General features: G+C 38.3%; 1 protein-coding gene across 4 annotated transcripts in view; it reads left to right on the top strand.

Moving 5' to 3' along the window:
• Positions 1 to 20,155, top strand: part of PHACTR4 (phosphatase and actin regulator 4) — a 73,639-nt gene that overhangs the window by 10,015 nt on the left and 43,469 nt on the right. For 3 of the 4 annotated variants that reach the window (XM_023760978.1, XM_023760976.1, XM_023760980.1), the window contains exon 2: positions 2,272 to 2,325. In XM_023760978.1, the coding sequence (XP_023616746.1) occupies positions 2,310 to 2,325 (16 nt within the window). In that variant the 5' untranslated portion in view covers positions 2,272 to 2,309. Of the gene's footprint in view, positions 1 to 2,271; positions 2,326 to 20,155 lie in introns of those variants that run through there. The other variant, XM_023760979.1, reaches the window with a different exon arrangement.

The following is a 20,155-nucleotide window of genomic DNA, read 5'->3' as shown; positions in this document are numbered from 1 at the left end:
CAGTGCATGAATTCATGCATGGGTGGGGTCCAGTTGGCCTGGCCCCAATTGGGGCAGATTGGGGCTGGGCCTGTGGGGAGGAGGAGATGGCAGGAGGTGGGTCTGTGGGGGGAGGAGATGGGCCCAATCGGGGCTGGGCTGGCTGGGGGGAGGGGCTGCGGACGATTGGCCAGCGGGCCCCGCCCCCAAATGAGGTGTGGGGGGGCGATCGGGGGTCAGTGGCCGGGGGAGGGGCTGTGGGAGGTTGGCCAGCCAGCCCCACCTCGATTGGTGTGGGGGGGGCTGATCGGGGGTGGAACTGGCTGGAGGGAGGGGCTGCCGGCCAATGGGGTCGAGTGGGGGAGGGGCTGCAGGAGGTTAGCCGACCAGCCTCGCCGCCTGTTGGGGTGGGGAGGTATCAGGGATGGGGCTGGCCAGGGGGAAGGGCCACGGGGGTTTGGCTAGCACCCCGCCATCGATCGGGGTGGGAAAGTCCAATCAGGAGTGGGGTTGGCCAGGGGGAGGGGCTGCAGGAGTTTGGCCACTGGCCCTGCCCACTGATCCGGCCAGTTCGCTGGCCACAGTGGGCGTCATAGCGACTGGTTGTTCTGGTCGTTAGGAACGCTGGCTTTCTATATATATATAGATATATATCTATATATTTGTGTGTGTGTATAGATATAGATATAGATATAGATATAGATATAGATATATAGATATATAAATGTTCTGATCCTCATGTTCAAACACTCAGAATTCGGTCACATTTGTACTCCCCTGGTACATGCTGGCTAAGTCTTTCTCGTAACTCTCTGAGGTTATAGTTCTGACCTTATCAGACACAGTACTGACCTACTATAAATTAAAGACCGATGAGCCAGGGGGCGTGGAGGTGGCAGATCCTGAGGGGCACTGTTTTATTGAACAGGTAGGGGAGTCCTCTGCATTATCTTCACGTGAGGAGAGAGCGCTAGCTCTTATTGGGCCACTTTTGTAGTCAGAAGGGGTTAAGGAGTATTTGGGTATTTGAGATTTTGGAGGGGTTTCAACTCTGTTGTCTCCATCTTGTGGATTAGAGTCCCTTTTTCCTAATCAGGGTCCTGATGTTGGCATAGCATACTTCCCTGGTTGAGAGTTAACTTTCTTTGGAGCTGGGCTATTCTGATGAGCCTGGTCTTCAGTTTTTCCTGTCCTCCTACTGTCACAGAAAAAAAAGCCTCTTTGTATGTTTACCTAGGAGGTCCTGTGGCTTTCATATTTGACATTCACTTGACTGTTAATCACTCCTAGCTTTTTGTTATCTTTTTCTAGAGCATCAATTGAATTTAATAATAGCTATTCAATTTCATTGTCATAGTCATTGTTTCCCCTTACTTTTCACTTGCCTGATACATCTAGTCAACTAGAGTATTCCATTCCACAGATAGACAACACTATCATCACTGTTGAAAGTGTAAGAATTAGACCAGCACCTTCTGCCAAGGATTTCTGTGTTACACCCACCACCAGTGATGGAGTCCTCATTGCCATCTAGTCTGTGAGCAATTCACCTCCAGAACCACATCATATTTCCAGTTTTCTCAGATCGCATGTGGCACCAACTGTTAGTAGGTACTTTTTCTCTGAAAATACACTCTGAATTGGACTTTAGAATTCAGACTGTTTATTAAGGAATTCCCTTGGGATCCAAACCATGAAAGAGACAGGAAGCAAGATTGGCAGATTTGATCCTTCTCTTAATTAAGGGTGAAGGAGGTTGGATATCTATACTTAGTCACATTTCTTTCAAAACAATTTTTTTTGCTTTATTTTCATATTTGATCATTCTAAACTTATAACTTACTGAACCATCCTCCTATATCTAAAATAACTTCTACTTTCTTTAGGCAAACCAATTCCTTCCTTCTAAGATATGCTCATATCCTTTCTCAGGTGTTTATGTGAGTTTCGGAGGTGGTGTTTTTTGTGTTTTTTTTTTCATAACATAAAATTTTGGCTTTTACACTCTAATAATTCAAGATGGGGTTTGGAAAGGGAACTTATTTGAGGAAACTGAAAATGATATATTTTAAAATGAAAATTACCCTTCAAGTTTATGATATTTTTATCTTATGAATCTGTATTCAACTCCTTGAAAATAAATCCCAGTTGGCAATGTTCTCAGTTAGTTGTACATTTTTATTATGTTCCAGTTTTAAATTATAATCACTGGTACTGAACTGGGTTTATTTTTTTTAAAAAGCATATGGATTTTATGTTTTAAATATATTATTTACTATTTTCTCTTTTTAGAAACTATACCCTACCTCCCTAAACTGGATAATAGTGGCATGGAAGATCCATTGGGTGAGTATCATCTACACTTTTAAAAAATTTATCTTTATTGTTGTATTATAGATGTCTCCCCTTTTTTTCTCCCCAATGACCCCTCTACCCTGCACCCGCTGCCTCTTTCCAGGTCTTCACCGCACTATTTTCTGTGTCCATGGGTAAGGCGAACATATGCGTGTAAGTACCCCGGTAAAATTCTCCCCAACCAACCCCGTCTTCACTCTGAGATACACAATTCATAGCACTGCAAATCTATGGACTGGATCTATTTTGTTCATTAGTTTATTTTGTTCATTAGATTCCACAGATGAGTAAGATCATGTGATACTTGTCTTTCTCTGACTGACTTATTTCACTTAACATAATACTCCCCAAGTCCCTCCATGCTGTCTCAGAGGGTAAGAGATCCTACTTTTTTACGGCTGCATAGTATTCCATGGTATAAATGTACCGCATCTTTTTTTATCTACTCATCTATTGATGGGCACTAGGGCTGTTTCTAGATCTTAGCTGTTGTAAATTGCGCTGCTATGAACATAGGGGTGCATATATTCTTTCTGATGGTGTTTTGGGTTTCTTAGGATATATTCCTAAAAGTGGGATCACTATACAAATGGCAGTTCCATTTTTAATTTTTGAGGAAACTCCATACTGTTTTCCATAGTGGCTGCACCAGTCTGCATTCCCACCACCAGCAGTGTACTAGGGTTCCCTTTTGTCCACATCCTCCCCAGCACTTGTCGTTTGTTGATGTGTTGATGATAGCCATTCTGACAGGTGTGAGGTGATACCTCATTGTCGTTTTAATTTGCATCTCTCTGACGATTAACGACTTGAAGCATTTTTTTACATGTCTCTTGGCCATCTACATGTCCACTTTGGAGAAGTGTCTATTTAAGTTTCTTTGCCCAGTTTTTAATTGGATTGTTTGTCTTCCTTTGTTAAGCTACATGAGTTCCTTATATATTTTGGAAATTAACCCCTTATTAGATGTAACATTGGTAAATATATTTTACCAAATGGGGAAAAAATGCCAGTGTAACTTGAAGAAGTATAGTAAAAATGTTACCAAGTTTATATTCTTGTCATGTCCAGTTACCATAGATGACTGTGGTTAGTTAGGCACTTTGACCTACTTGTACAAGTAATAGCTCAGATTAATAGCCGGGCTTTGAGAAGACTTTTTTTTTCTTCTTTTTTTAGAGAGAGATGAAGCGGGGAGGAGAGAGAGAAACATTGATCAGTTCCACCTCATACATTGCCTCCGATCAGGGATGGAATCTGCAACCTAGCTATGTGCCCTGAAGGGGAATCGAATCCACAACCTTTGGTGTATGGGATGATGCTTCAGATAACTGAGCCACTCGGTTCAGTGAGAAGACTGTTCTTGAAAATCTTACAAAATCAGAATTTCTCCTTTGATTTTTTTTTTAAGTATTTTTTTATTGACTTAAGAGAGGAAGGGAAAGGAGGAGAGAGAAACATCAGTGATGAGAGAGAATCATAGATTGGCTGCTTCCTGTACGCCCCCTACTGGGGATCAAGCCTGCAATCCAGGCATGTGCCCTGACCTCTTGGTTCATAGTTCGATGACCAACCACTGAGCCACCAGGATCGGGCTCCTTTGATTTTAATGATCTTAAGTGGCTTCTTTAGGATCTTTGCTTTTTTGTTTCCCTGAAGAGAGGGTACTTAAATCTAGTTCATCAGTGAAATCCTTATATTGAACACCAGAGGGCAATTTAGTTTCATTACCAAGTTAATTCTTTTTTTTGTTTTGTTTTGTTAATAATTTGTGTTTTTTAAAATATATTTTTATTGATTTCAGAAAGGAAGGAAGAGGGAGAGAGAGATAGAAACATCCATGATGAGAGAGAATCATGGATTGGCTGCCTCGTGCAAGTCCTCCACTGGGGATCGAGTCCAAAACCCAGGCATGTGCCCTTGACCAAAATCGAACCTGGGACCTTTCAGTTCGCAGGCCGAAGTTCTATCCACTGAAACCAAACCGGCTAGGGCCCAAGTTAGTTCTAGAGCAGATTATTTATGAACAATTTAACTTAGTAAATTGAGTTGATTGTAGTTGCCTGGTGACAAATCCTAAAGAACATGTCTACTAGTATATGGCCAATAAGAGTAACATACTGCCCTGACTGGTTTGGCTCAGTGGATAGAGCATCAGCCTGTAGACTGAAAGGTCCCAGGTTCGATTCCAGTCAAGGGCATGTACCTTGGTTGCGGGCACATCCCCAGTGGGAGGTTTGCAGGAGGCGGCTGATCGATGTTTCTCTCTCATCAATGTTTCTAACTCTCTATCCCTTTCCCTTCCTCTCTGTGAAAAATCAATAAAATATATTAAAAAAAAAAAAAGAGTAACATACAATAACTCCAAAGGTTTTTACTGGAAACTTATTTTTCTCTCTGACTTACATCACCTAACTCAAGCATAACTTAAATTTAATTTAATGTAAGTAATTAAATTTATCATTAAGCTAATTTAATTTAACTTAAATTAACTATAACTTAAATTTATTAGAGGATAATATAGTGAGAGTTGCTATGGAAGTTAAAGTTGGCCAATAGTCAATTGAAACATAAATTGAAATGTACTTTTGATCACTAATATGAGAAAAAAGTTGTCTTCTGTGCTAGTGAGAAGATTTTTCCTCTAATACTTTAAATCTTGGAATTTGTAAATTAACATTTACATTCATATGTGGATTTTAGAAAAAAATGGAAATGATTCATAGTTACATATTTAACAACCAGTCTCATTCTCTGTTTCCTCCACTCCTTCTTCAAATGTTATACTGATTTTTTTCTTCGTTGCTTACAAAACATACATATGATAAGAATTTGGTTTACTGAGTTATAGTCCATTCAATGCCATTTGACAAAATAAAGATTCTGAATGTAAAATGAGTTTTGTTTCTAAGAAGATGGAGTCTGTATAATATGGGTGAGAATTTTGTTAAGTCGGTTTGGCTAACGGTTATGTAGATGTATTGAAAAAGAATTATGTTTTCTATTCTAAAAATAAAATGAGGGATTTTTATCCATCAAGTTCCAGTGGGACTAACCTGTGGCCTCTAGGACCTTTCCTACATGGACAAATGTTTACACATTTTATTTATAGTTTAAAATCCATTAATTTTGTTAGTATTGACATTTGTAAATACCATTACTGATCTCATTGGAAAAGTCTTTAAATCTTGAGAAGCTGTCAAGCTCACTCTAGTGGATATGTTTTCCAAATTTTAAATTTTCTCTATGCCGAAACCGGTTTGGCTCAGTGGATAGAGCGTCGGCCTGCGGACTGAAAGGTCCCAGGTTCGATTCCGGTCAAGGGCATGTACCTGGGTTGCGGGCACATCCCCAGTGGGAGATGTGCAGGAGGCAGCTGGTCGATGTTTCTCTCTCATCGATGTTTCTAACTCTCTATCTCTCTCCCTTCCTCTCTGTAAAAAATCAATAAAATATATTTTAAAAAAATAAATAAATAAATTTTCTCTAGAAAGCTTGACTTAATATCACTGACAGTGCATACTATCAGGTTTTGTTTTGTTTTTATTCTATTTTGAGACAATGTCTGTCAAATATCTAAGCATGAATAACATAATTTGTCATTCAATCTTTCCTTTGAAAATGGTATCTTATGAAAAAAATTGGCTAGCTCAGCTTGCAACTCAATCACACAAGTGCCTTTTCTGAAGGTAACCATTGCACTTAAGTATATGCTTTATGCATTCTTATCATTTCATCACACACAATAAAAGACATGTACCAAAGGGTTGAGAGTTATTAAAACTAATAATTTTTATATTTTTATCAAGGACATTCTTAAAGCTGGTGTTATTTTTAACTTTAATTATATAGTGGTGATGAATTTGAGGCCTATTACAATTTGGTGGTGCTGCCTTGATTTGTGTTAGGGTACCAGTAGTGTTGCTCACCATTGCTTTTGGATCATCAGTGCAAATGTCAACACAGTGAAAAAGGCATATGATTCTTTAGCATTATTAAGTATATAGTTGTACCTCTTGGACTCTTAAAAGGATCTCAGGGATCCCCAGGGATTGATGGACCATACTTACTTCAGCTTCCTGAGGTTCATAGAGGTTCTTCTGTGAAAATCATTAGCAAAGTCAAGACTTAGTCCTGGAAATTGTATTGAGTAGGACCAGGCTTCTGACAACTTCATTAAGTTTCTGTAGTCCCCTCCCTTCTACAGAAGTGAACACAGTTAGTTGGACATTTGGCAGAAATATGGTCAGAGGGAGTGAGTAGTTCTGTGGTATTTCCTAAATTGAGTGTGCTCTACGCACAGCTGTAGGATAAAGAACACTTTTGTGGAGTGAAATGAGTGTTCTGAGTTCATTAGGCAAGTGAGTGTTTTGAGAAGAAATTCACCAGTATGTAGTCAAGGCAAGTTGTTGGCCAGGCTCACCTGGACACTATGTTCTTATCTTTGAGAAGAGGATAAATGGCAACAGAGATCTTGGTGATGACAGACCTCAGTATGCCTCTTGAGTTAGACTGCTCCAATCTGGACTGGTGGTACACAGCTGTCATCCTAAAATACTCCTAGTTACCTGGTGACTCTGCTTCTCTCCTGTTTTTCCTCTTTCGTTTCCTGAATCCTATGCCTTCCTCTTTCTTTCTTTTTAAATTTTTTTCCTTTATTGATTTTCAGAGAGAGAAAAAGGGAGGAGGATAGAGAGATAGAAACATCGATGATGAGAATAATTGATCGGCTGCCTCCTGCATGCCCCCTACTGGGGATCCCGCCCTAAACCAGCATGTATTTTCTGGAAATGAACCATGACCTCCTGGTTCATAGGTTGATGCTCAACCACTGAGCCATGCCAGCTGGGCAAGTTTTTGGGTTTTTTTATGAAGAAATGAGCTGTGGAAGAACTGTGTGAACTCAGGGAGAGTGTTACAGAGGCGAAAGAAGGGCCCTTAGAGCTTAGGAGGAAGAAAGCAAAGGTCTGCACCTTGAGGGAAGAAAGAAGGAAAGAAAGAAAGGCAGGGGTGGGGTAGGGTGGGGGGCATTTGCTCAAGGGACAGGGAGATGGCACCTGGGCTAAAGGTTTTTTGATATAGGAGAGGATCTGTCTGTAGGTATAGTATACTAAATTGCCTTCCCAAAATGTTTTAAATCTTCTGACTTCATTAAGTTTCTGTAGTACCCTCCCTTCTGTAGAAGTGAACACATTTTTGTTTAAAATTTTTTTGGTATGTGTTTGATGAAATAATTTAATGAGTAGATTATTAATATGAATTTGAAACTAGGTTATTCTTATGTGTGGTGTTCTGGAAACAGATTTACAAGGTAATTTCTCCTTTAGATTAGAATTTATATCACATAGGAAATAGGAGAAGCAGTTTGTTGAGGTAGAAAACAGAAGCCATATCCTAAACAAATGAAATCAATTATTTCCTTCCTACTCTGTATCTGAATTTATAAATCATATTACATTATAAAGGTTTTTTTTTCCTAGCTGTTAAGGACATACGTTAAGAAGCCATGCTCGCCCTAGCTGGTTTGGCTCAGTGGATAGAGCGTCGGCCTTGGGACTGAAAGGTCCCAGGTTCGATTCCAGTCAAGGGCATGTACCTTGGTTGTGGGCACATCCCCAGTAGGAGGTGTGCAGGAGGCAGCTGTTTGATGTTTCTCTCTCATCAATGTTTCTAACTCTCTATCCCTCTCCCTTCCTCTCTGTAAAAAATCAATAAAATATATTTTTTTAAAAAGAAGCCATGCTCAAAGCTAATACATGCACTTCACTTCAAAGTTTATGGGGAAAAATTTTGTGATGTTATGTTGTTACCATTTGAAGCTCCAAATGTGCTGACAACACAGTCCTTCCCTCCCTTCTCTTTAAGAATGAAGGACAAAATATGAACTTAATTAGTTTTGAGATCCTTACAGTGTAGGAGATAAATGCCTCTGGAATTAAATAATGCCCAAAATGATGTTAGTTCTATTTTTTCCCCTGGATTTTCAGTAGAAACTTAATGTAGCATTGTTATGAACATATATTAAATATCTTCTGTCATCTTATAAGACTATAAACTTATGGAGGGCAAGATCTGTTTTTGTTGTTGTTGTTAATCCTTACCCCGAGGATATTTTTTCCATTGATTTTTTTTTTTAGAGCAAGTGAAAGGGAAGAAAAGAGAGAGACATTGATTGGTTACCAAGTCAGAACCAGAAGTTTTTTGTGGTTTTGGTTGTTTGTTAAGAGAAAAAAATTTTTTTAATATATTTTTGTTGATTTCAGAGAGGAAGGGAGAGGGAGAGAGAGATAGAAACATCAATGATGAGAGAGAATCATTGATCGGCTGCCTCCTCCATGACCCTTACTGGGAACTGAGCCCGCAACCCAGGCATGTGCACTTGGCTGGAATCAAACCTGGAATTCTTTAGTCCACAGGCCAACGCTCTATCCACTGAGCCAAACCAGCTAGGGCTGTTTGTTTTGTTTTTTAAAAAATATGTTTTTACTGATTTCAGAGAGAGGAAGGCAAGAAGAGAGAGATAGGAACATCAATGATGAGAATCATCCATCAGCTGCCTCCTACATGCCCCTTACTGGGGATGGAGCCTATAATCCAGGCATGTGCCCTGACCAGTAATTAAACAGTGATCTCCTGGTTTATGGGTCGATGCTCAACCACTGCGCTACACTGGCCAGGCAGGACCAGAAATTTTTATTTTCATGAAATCCAGTTGTTGTTTTTTTCTTTTATGGTTAATGCTCTTTATCTTTTTTGAAACTTAAATTCTTTATTGTTGAAAGTATTATATATGTCTCCTTTTTCCCCCATTGACCGCTCCCTGACCGCTCCTGCCCCCCAGCACATGCCCTTGCCTCCCTACTGTCTGTATCCATTGTTTATGCTTATATGCATGCGTACAAGTTCTTTGGTTGATCTCTTACCCCCCTCTTCCCAACCCTCCCCTGCCTTTCCTCTGAGGTTTGACAGTCTGTTCCATGTTTCTATGACTTGCTCTTTGTCTTTTAAGAAATCATTGCTTGGCTCTGGCCAGGTAGCTCAGTTGGTTAGAATATCGTCCTGATATACCAAGGTTGTGGGTTCGATCCCTGATCAGGGCACATACAAGAAGTAACCAATGAGTACATAAATAAGTGGAACAATAAATCAATGTTTCTCTTTCTCTCTGAAATAAATAAATCAAAATAAATATATAAATAAAAATAAATCTTTGCTTAACCCAAGGTCACAAAGATTTTTCTCTATTTTTTTTTCAAGATGTTTTATAGTTTTTACTTCAGTGATTCTTTTTTATTTAATTTTTGGATGTGGTACGAAGTTGAGAATATTCTCTGTTATCCACTGAATTACTTGAGCACCTTTGTTGAGTTCCTGATGAAATAAGTAGTTTTCTAGGAAAATATAATTTACCAAAGTGACTCAAGAAATAAAAATCCCATATAGACTAATAGTCACAGAAGGAAATTAAAATGCATCTTAGCCCAGTGGGTTTTATGGGCAGTTGCAGTTATAGTTTAATTATAATCAACCATGTAGAGCAGAGAAAAAAATAGAAAACATATCCTTTTATTTTATAAAGTTAATGAAATCTTGATAAATAAAAGCTAACAAAGATGGTACAAAAATAAAACTACTGGTAATTATTTTGTTATATCTACTTCTATGATTTTTTCCAGAGCAGTTATCTATGTAGTAGTTATACATTTTTAACATACTAATTTAGAACTGCTTTTCTCCCATTTTATATGTCAAGTCTTTCATTATATTAAAAGAATATGACTAAGAGTATTTCTTTCAGAATCTAAGGATTTTATATTAAGGAATCTATAAATAAAAACACATTAGTACATCAATTATTACAAAATAGAAAAATGATATGCTCATCTGTATATAAAAATTTTTTTGAAAATTCAACTATTTTAGCTAAAAGCTTTTATTACACTAAGAGTAGGATAATTTATTTTTATTCTTACATATTTAATAAGTACCTCCATTTCTACTAATTGGTAATACTAGGACACATTTTGTAATCTGCTTTGATCACCACTGCCCAGTGACAATCCATATTATGAATACTATGAATATCCTTTTAGCTCATTTAAAAACATTTTTTACTTGATTTTAGAGAGAAGGGAAAGGGAGAGAGAGATGGAAGCATCAATGATGAGAGAGAATCATTGATTAGCTGCCTCCTGCACATTCCCCACTGGGACTCAAGCCCGCAACCTGGGCATGTGCCCTAACTGGGAATCGAACCATGACCTCTGGGTTCAGAGCTCCAACACTCAACCACTGAGCCATGCTGGCCAGGCCTTTTAGCTCACTTTTAAAATTTTACAATGTGCTTACATAGTCCTTAAATATGACTAAGAATATCTTTCTGAAACCAACAGACACTACTACACTTATTAGTGAAATACTGAAGAAATGTCCACTAGAGCAAGAACAAAACAGGAATGTTCACTCTTTCCCTAATTAACATTATTTTGGGAATTCTGAGACAGTGCAATAAGATGAACATTTGCATTTGCTTAGAGTTCTAAATGTTAAAAATGACCTTTTCATGATAGAGCTTTGAGTTGACTCAAAGGTAGGATAGTTTTTACCAAGATTGCAGTTTGAAACATCAATGGAATACAAAACACATGCACACCTGCACACACCCACCTACCTTTTAATAGAGACTTCCGTTAAAAGGTGATAGTAGTGGATTGGGCTAGCTAGTAGAATGGTGCTAATGGCCTCTAATTCTTCATTGAAGGTTTATATGTGTGTTGTGTTTTTTCCTCATCAAACCAGAGTTTGTTGGTAGTCAGTCACATTATATCAGACTAGAGGCCCAGTGCACGAATTCATGCATGGGTGGGGTCCCTCGGCCTGGCTGGCGATCGAGGCTGGGAGGGGGGGTTGTGCGGGGAAGGGACTGCGGGAGGTTGGCCAGCTGCTAGAGGTTGGCTGTGGGAGTGCACTTACCACCAGGGGGCAGCTCCTGTGTTGAGCGTCTGCCCCTTGGTGGTCAGTGCACATCATAGTTACCGGCCAGTCGTCTGGTCATAACGGTCACTTAGGCTTTTATATATGTAGATTGCAATCTGTAGCTACAGCTTTCCTTTTTTTCATTGCGTAGAAAGATTAAATACTGCATTTCACCTGACCATTTAAATATTTTATATATTTAAATTTTCATATTTAAGTTTCCTTTGATTTTATATTTTCTGTTTTTCTTCTTTGATCTCCCAAAAGAATTTAAATGCTGTAAAACAGGTGGGTCTGGCTGTTTTCTTTTTTCCATCTCCCCCCCCCCCCAATCTGTCTCTTCCCTCTTCAGTTTATAAATCAATCATCAAAGGGCTTGAATAGCAAGAACCCATAAGAATTATGTTTTACTAGTAAATAACAAGAGAAAAAAGTGGCACCAAAGAAAAGACATTTTTGCTAGGATGAGAAGCTTGGATGAGAAGCTTGGCTTAATACTAAAGGTGTGTGCTTGTTTAGTTCTGGTTATAATCTTATAATGTGTCCAAGGCAGTTACAATGAAGCCCATTTAGTTTTGCTTGAATATTTATTTCATACTCATTACATACCCTAACCCTAACCAAAAGGTGAAAAGGTGGATGAATGAATGGATGGATGATTGATTCATTAAATAACTCAATAAATTTTTGTTGGTACACTACCCTACCTGCCATAGACAACAACAATAAAATGAATAAGACAATTTCAGCTCTAAAAGAGATTAAGAACCATTAATGCAAGGCAGAATGAATAAACAGATAAAAATAGTTATGTTAGAATTTCATGTCATATTATTCAGCACGACTTGTGCTTAAGGAAATTATTAAAACAAAACTTGTTTTTATAGCACCTATATTTCCTTTTCTGTATCTTTAATGAGCTTTTTGTTTTATTGTTTTTGTCTTGTGTCTAACAGGAGAATTTGGTGAACATGAGGAAATAGGAAAAACTGGGGCTTCCTAATTGCTTTAGGGAGTGTAAATAGACAACACTTGGTAATGAAACATACTTGTATGTTGCTAATAATAATGCCCCCAGTTGCATAATTTGGGTTAAAGGTGTTTTAAACCTGTGCTTCAGTAATTTGGGTTTCTCATGAAATACTGGGGCAGGAGTATTTTTACTGTAGATTTAGTTTGAGGAACAGTAGAAATGTCTCTGTCCCAAATGGCCAACTTTTAATTTTATTTTAGATCTTTCATTTATTTTCTAAGAAATTCCTTTTCAAATTGATTTTTGAGATAAGAAGCATCATTCTTGTTGATGATCATACTGGAAATATCAGGGGTGACCTAAAAAAACAAATGTTTGCTTTTTTATTTTAACATTGTCATTTTTGGCAATTTGCATAATTGCTCTGTGTCTGAATTTTACTTTTGTTAAAGTAATAACTCTAGAATTTTTATAAGGTTTAAAATAAGTGTCCTTATTTAAACATCTGGGAAGTATTGTATGAACCCAATGTATAGTTAGGTCTATAGCAGTGATGGAGAACCTTTTGAGCTCGGCGTGTCAGCATTTTGAAAAACCCTAACTTAACTCTGGTGCCGTGTCACATATAGAAATTTTTTGATATTTGCAACCATAGTAAAACAAAGGCTTATATTTTTGATATTTATTTTATATATTTAAATGCCATTTAACAAAGAAAAATCAACCAAAAAAATGAGTTCGCGTGTCATAGGTTCACCATCACTGTCTATAGTGTAGTAGTTAGGAATGGAGATTAATATCCAGATGACTTAGCTATGAACCCTATCTTTGCCATTTATTAGCTCTGAACTCCTTGACAAGTCAGTTTACTCTGGTGTGACTCAGTTTCCTCATCAATTAAATAGGATAATAAATGGAATCCTTCTGATATGTTTGCCAAAGAATTAGATAAGTTAATACATGTAAAATACTTAAAATAATTCCTGACATTATAATACATGCTCAGTTAATGTTAGCTATTATTCATAGAGAATGGGGAAAAGGAATGTATGGCAAATTGAACTTAGTTTATTTTTTCTAAGTTTTAGCTTTCTTTTTTATTATATCTTTTGTTAGAGATGTTCATATATAACAGACTCGATTATTTTGAATTTAGTATTATTTCTTTATGTTCTGATTTTTCTGATGGAAACTTTTATCACTTAGTGAAATGATCAGAAACCAAGAATCAGGAGTGAAAGGGAGAAGAAACAGAAACTAGAAATCAGCTTTAAGAGATTAAAAACTGGTAGTGCTCCTTTAGTCCTTACAAGTGTTTCTCTTTTTTAAAATAGGTTTTTATAAATCTAAAAGCAACTATAATTAAAAGATGATGTTGCTGTTAAGCATCTGTGGGAGTGAATTTATAACACTAGATGCCCAGTGCACGAAATTCAGGCACGGGTGGGGTCCCTAGGCCTGGCAGGCAATAAAGGCCATCAGGTTCCCTGCTTCCCCACCTCTCCGCCTCCTTCTTCCCTCACTGCCCTGCGTACCACCACCACCACCACGCAGCTCCCCGCTTCCCTGCCTCCCCCTCCTCCTCCTTCACTGCCTGTTTCCACCGCCACCCACCCCCGGTTCCCTGTCCCAGCCCAGCCCGGCCCTGATTGGCCAATCAGGAGTTGCTGGCTGGGAGAGGGGTCAACTGCCACCGCAGGGGCAGGCAGCAAGCCAATGAAGGCCTGCCAGCAGGGGGAGGACCAGGGGAAAGGACCCGGGAGGTTGGCCGCCAACTTCGAGAAGGGAGCCGGCCCTTGGCCCTCCTGGGAAAGGGACTGTGTCCACCGCCACCCACCCCAGGTTCCCCATCCCAGCCCTGGAGGCCCAGCCCCAATTGGGTGATCTGGGCCTGCCGGCTGGCGGGAAAAAACCAAGAGATTGGCCAGCAGGCAGGCCCCATCGGTGATTAGGGCCTATGGGCTGGGGGTCAATGTGCGTCTGCCCCTGGTGGTAAGTGCACATCATAGCGACTGGTCATTCCGTCTTAACAGTTGCTTAGGCTTTTATATATATACATGTAACCCCTAGCTTGCAAGAGAATCTCAATCATGTCTGTTTTCCCCCTCCCCTTTTTGCCATGAAATTGTTCAGTGATTTATTATAATATGTTGTTTACCTACAGACCTGATTATTTTCCCAACGTACATACTCCATAACTTAAAAGGAACACCTATAAGTTAAACTAGTGAAAGACCCTGTTCTCCCTTTGCCTCCCTCCTCTTTTTTCAAATCTTTATTGAATATCTATTATGTGCTGAGCAGTATGTTACTTGTTGAGCATATAAAGATAATTTCTGTTTTCAAAGACAGATAATTATAATAAAAGTAAATTCATGATTATAATAAAAGTGATATGTACCCCTATATGTAGAAGTATATGGAAGGTGAATTGGAGACAGAAGTAGGGTGCCTAACACAGCCTTAAGTGTAGAAAAGAAGACTTCCCAGAGGAAGTGACAGATAAAATGAATTTTAAAGAAGCACCAATTAGCCAGATTAGGAAATGTGGGGAGGGAGAGCTAGAACAGCAAACTAATAGGTTGATAGACTTGGGAGAATATGTTACCATTTAGGAACTCTAAGTGGTTCAATAGGACTCGAGACAAGTACTAAGACTAAATATAGCAGGTATGGGAGAATGGTGAGATAAGAGGCTAGATAGAAAGATAGTCATTGGGTCAGGTCTTGAAGGATTTTTTTGTAAGATGTGACAAACACTTAAATTTGTGTTGCTCTAAAGATCACCGTGTCACCACTGTTGAGAATTAATTAGAAAGGGACAAAACTGGAGGCAGGTAGAAAGAAATTATTATTGCTTTAAGCACACACAAGAGGATGCCAAATTTGAGAGCTGTGTTCCACACACAATTCTTTCAGACCAGGAAGATTTAGAAAACTGTTTAAACATATAGAAGACTGTTTGCCCCAAGTAAACAAATCCCAGGCAAATCATTTCAGCCCTTTATCTTTTTTCCTTTAAATATGTATTTATTTATTTATCTAAGAGAGAGAGAGAGAGAGAGAGAGAGAGAGATTGATTGAGATTGTTCCACCTGTTCGTGCATTTCATTGGTTAATTTTTGTCTGTGCGCTGACCAAGGCTGGAACCTGCAACCTTGGCTCATCTGTACTACGCTCCAACCAACCAAGCTACCCGACCAGGACCTGTCATTTTTCTTTTTAAATCCACACAACAAACTGGTAGTCAGCTCTTCCTTGGATTTTAGCTAATTGGATACTGTTTAAATTTAGGGCCTTTTCAATAAAATAAATTATTTTCACGTTGAAAACACAATCAAATTTGCATCTTGAAGGTGTGTGTTTTTGTGTGTGTGTTTAATCCTCACCTGAGGATATTTTTTATTGATTTAGAGAGAGGGAAGAGAGAGAGAGAAACATCAATTGGTTGCATCCCATACATGCCCCAACCAGGGATCAAACCCCCAACCTCAATATGTTCCCTGTCCAGGAATTGAACCTGCAACCTTTGTGCACAGGACTACGCTCCAACCAACTGAGCCAGGGAGCATCTTAAAAGGTTTTATTTGGTAGCTACATTTTTACGGTTGTAGTAGCACTAATAAAGATGTGCTTTTGAGAAAAGTGAAACTAGGATTGAGCTAGTTGCTGTAGCGTAGACAGGTGAGCAAAGGCACACGTTGTCCATATTTTCTCTCACCTCACTAGATTGTTTTTCTAGAGTGGTGTTTTTCACTGTTACAGTTTTAAAAACAAGATTTAGGAAGGTATATATAATCCAAAACATTATCTCTCTTTGAACTTAGTTAATGTATACATAACTTTTTTTTTCTTCTGTGCTTCACCTCCTAAGTGAGAAAGACTGAGGGTTTTGAGGGAAAGGAATGGTACAAAAGAGATGGCTATTTCCTATTGGAAAACAAAGAATAGGGTGCATTTGAATTACTGTCTAAAGCAGGTTTGATAGAAATACCCTTCACGTAGTCATCCTTGTTTCTTTTGTAAGAATTACTTTGATTCATAGTGTAACCAGGTGTTAATTACTGAGAATTTTTATTTGGTAGAAGATGGTTATATTCTTCTGCACATATGCTGGAAAAGAATGTGTAAGGAGATTCCTTATTAGAAATTTCTGAATAATGTTTACAAACATAGCTATCATCAGACATTTTTTGTATTTTCACTGGATATGTGGCTGAGTGTTGGTAATATTAATATTCCTTTCTCAGTCAATTAATGTGAAATTAAGGGCCAGATGAGTTTCAAAGAGTTATGAAAGAGAGAGGAGGAAGCAGAGAAGTGGCAGTGGCTAATAGTCATCTCTCTGAGTCACCAGCAATGAATGCCACTTTACTGGGGAACATTACTTGATTTCTGACTGGTTAGTTTCTACACATCATTGATACCTTCTGGTTCCTTAATAGAGGCCAATTGAGATTTAGTTTTTATGAATGTCTTGTGATTTTATAAAGCATGTTTTCCTTTAAGATAAGACTATCCAGTCACTTTCATTGAAACTACATAAAATCTACCTTCAGCTCATGAAAAGGTACAATTTGGAGTAGAAAGAATATTATTAAATGGGTGGCCAGTAAGATGAATGTTGTTTGGTTGGTAACAAATGGATATAATTTTCAGTAGTTCTGTAAATTGAAATAAAACCATTATTTTTCCTTAGACTTTGAGTTATTATTAGTAGTCAAAGACTTTAACTGAGAATAGAAAAAGAAGTAGTAGTTCAGTTACTAAAAAAAGAGTACAAAAAAGAAAGACCCAGCTGAACCAAACTTTAAATTCTCAATAAATTCTGGCTTTGCCTTTTAAACAAAAAGAAAGAGTATAAATAGCTCAGCAGTTTGTACTGAATACTAGTAAAAGGAAACTTTTTTTTTTAACCGTCAAGATTCCTTCAGAGTATACTGCCTTTAGTAGTTGATATTTAGTAGTTGGTGCCATGGAAATAGATACCACATGCTGATGAAATGTGGAGTTAGTGCTTTGAAATACTGGTTTGTTATTACTGAAAGATTTCTGTGTGTTTTAAAACTCCTTTAGGTTCAGCGTGTCCAATAGAACGTTTTGCAGTAATGGAAATATTTTATATCTGCACTGTCCAGTGTGGCTATTGAGCACCTGAAATGTCACTAGCACAACTGAGAAACTGAATTGCACATTGTGTTTAATATAAACATATTAAATATTAATATAAATGTAAATAATCATATGTAGCTAGTGGTCATAGTATTGGGCAGTATTGACCATAGTATAAACATCTTTAAATAGTTGAGAACTGAGCAGCACATTTGATAACTATGTCATTAAAATATAGTGTATTTATTTTTAGTACATTTGGAAATGTTGTTTTTTATTTTGTATCGGTTAAAACTGAAGGAACTGCCCTGGCTGGTGTGGCTCAATTGATTGGGCGTCATCCTGTGCACCAGAGAGTTACCGGTTTGATTCCCAGTCAGTGCATATGCCCAGGTTGCAGGCTTGATCCCAGGTGGGGGGCGTGCAAGAAACAGCCGACTGATATCCGATGTTTCTCTCTCTCTCTCTAAAAATCAATAAAAGTATTTTAATATATTTTTTAAAATATATTTTTTATTGATTTCAGAAACGAAGGGAGAGAGATAGAAACATCAGTGATGAGAGAGAATCATTGATTGGCTGCCTCCTGCACACCCCCTACTGGGGATAGAGCCTGCAACCCAGGCATGTGCCCTTGACTGAAATTGAACTCGGGACCCTTCTGTCTTAATATGTGTTGTTTTTTTAATTTATTTTCAGAGAGAGGAAGGAAGAGGGAGAAAGGGATATAAACATCAATGATGAGAAAGAATCATTGATAGGCTGCCTCCCGCACATCACCTACTGGGGATCCAGTGAGCCCGCAACCCAAGCATGTGCCCTGACCAGGAATCAAATCGTGACCTCCTGGTTCATGGTTTGAGGTTCAACCGCTGGGCAACACCAGCAGGGCAATAAAAAATATTTTTAAAAAACAACTGAAAGAACTATAGTATTGGGAAGATGACAGAGAAAGTTAATTGAGGAGTTTGTTGTTTACTTCAGGTCTTTTTTTTTCCCCCCTTCTTTTTTTAATCCTCACCCGATGATATTTTTTCCATTGATTTTTAGACAGAATGTAAGGGAGGGGAAGAGACAGAGAAAGAGAAACATCATTGTGAGAGAGACACATCAATTGGTTGCCTCCTGCATGTGCCTTGACCCTGGCCGGGATCAAGCCTGCAACTGAGAATCACATCCAGGACCCTTCATTCCTTGGACTGAAACACCAAGCACTGAACCAAACAGGCTAGGGCTCAGGTCTTTATATATAGTCATCTTCCCAATGAGGCCCTTCTGCGCACACAATTTATAATTCGGCATTCTCTCTCAGCCCACCCTACCTCACTTTCCTGAATGATTTTATTCTATAGCATTTATCACCATCTAACATATTAGAAAGAAGGCATGGGAACCAGAGTTACAGTATTTGATATAGAAAAGGAGGCAGGTGTATTTGTTTGTTTCTTGCATCCAATGAGCTAGCCACAGAAAGAAGCCAGTGTTATTTGGGGTAAGTGAATGAATATCTGGTGATACCACTGGCCCTGCATCAACCTTAACCTACTCTGTCTCTTTCAGGCTAGTTCACATGAAGTACAATGCTTTCTGCTGAGTATCTTGAGCCTAAGAGTAGTGATTATATGAGGTTTTATGTAAATCAAGCATGTCAAACTCTCGGCCCATGGGCTGCATGTGGCCCACAACGAGTATTTTTGCAGCCCAACCCATATAATGGTATATAAGAAACGTTTTAATAAAATCTTCGTAACTTAATTTTTACAATATCCTGTTATACATAATTATTAATTATCAATAACGAACTACAACGTTCGCTAATGACTGATTACTATAATCGTGTTGCATTCATTTCCCTTATGCGTTTTACACGCAGGCGCACCATTTCTCTCCACTAATACTAGCAGCGAATATTTTAGCAGCCGATGGCCACATCATTAGTCTAGCACTGATTTGTTTGGTGTGCGCAACAGGAAATATTTCGCTTTCGGAAAAAAAGAAAAACAGGTTTATTTGCGTTACACTTTTTTGTGCAGTTATTCAGTGTCTGGTAAGTTAATGTCCAAGAAAAAATATCAATTTTTATTAAAATGTTCTATTATTTTATATTAACAATTACTCATTTATTTCAGCCCTTTGTATTCAGCATGTCTCTATCGAAATAAACCATTTCCATGAAAATTGAAGCTTTTGTTTTTTTGCAGCCCACATAAACTTAAACCTTGTTTATTTGGCCCATGTTAGCCTTTGAGTTTGACATGCTTGATGTAAATATTCACCTGACAAATTTGTCTCCTTTGAAAGTTACTACTTGCAAAACAATAAATTCTCAAAAACGATCATGAACATGCCATTTTTCCCCACAAAAGTGAGATCTCACAGCAATCTGAGTTGTTTGGAATGACAGAATTAGTCCATGGTCTCTAGCCTCCATCTGTAGCACTTTTCACCTTAGTTGTCTTTTGTTACTAAATTCTCTGAGTAAAGCTTAAAATCGAAGAATGCTGTTTCTTCCCTTCTACTCAAGGTTAATAAATACTTGTCACATGTCCACTATCCATTAAGTTATGCCAAGAGAGTTTAAGGATAGATACATCATGGTCCCTGCCCAGGAGCTGTTTCTAGCCCACTAGAAAAGTCTGAAGATCACTGTAATTCGGGTACAATGTCCAAACAGTACAATCAGTCATGACTAGCTCTTTACCTCTCCAGTCTTATCTCTTGATGCTTATTCCTTTTTCTCATCTCTGTCATCCCTTCTGT

The sequence above is a fragment of the Myotis lucifugus genome, unplaced genomic scaffold, assembly GCF_000147115.1.
Source record: "Myotis lucifugus unplaced genomic scaffold, Myoluc2.0 scaffold_197, whole genome shotgun sequence".
Taxonomy (NCBI): domain Eukaryota; kingdom Metazoa; phylum Chordata; class Mammalia; order Chiroptera; family Vespertilionidae; genus Myotis; species Myotis lucifugus.
This window is presented reverse-complemented; position numbering and strand designations above follow the sequence as displayed.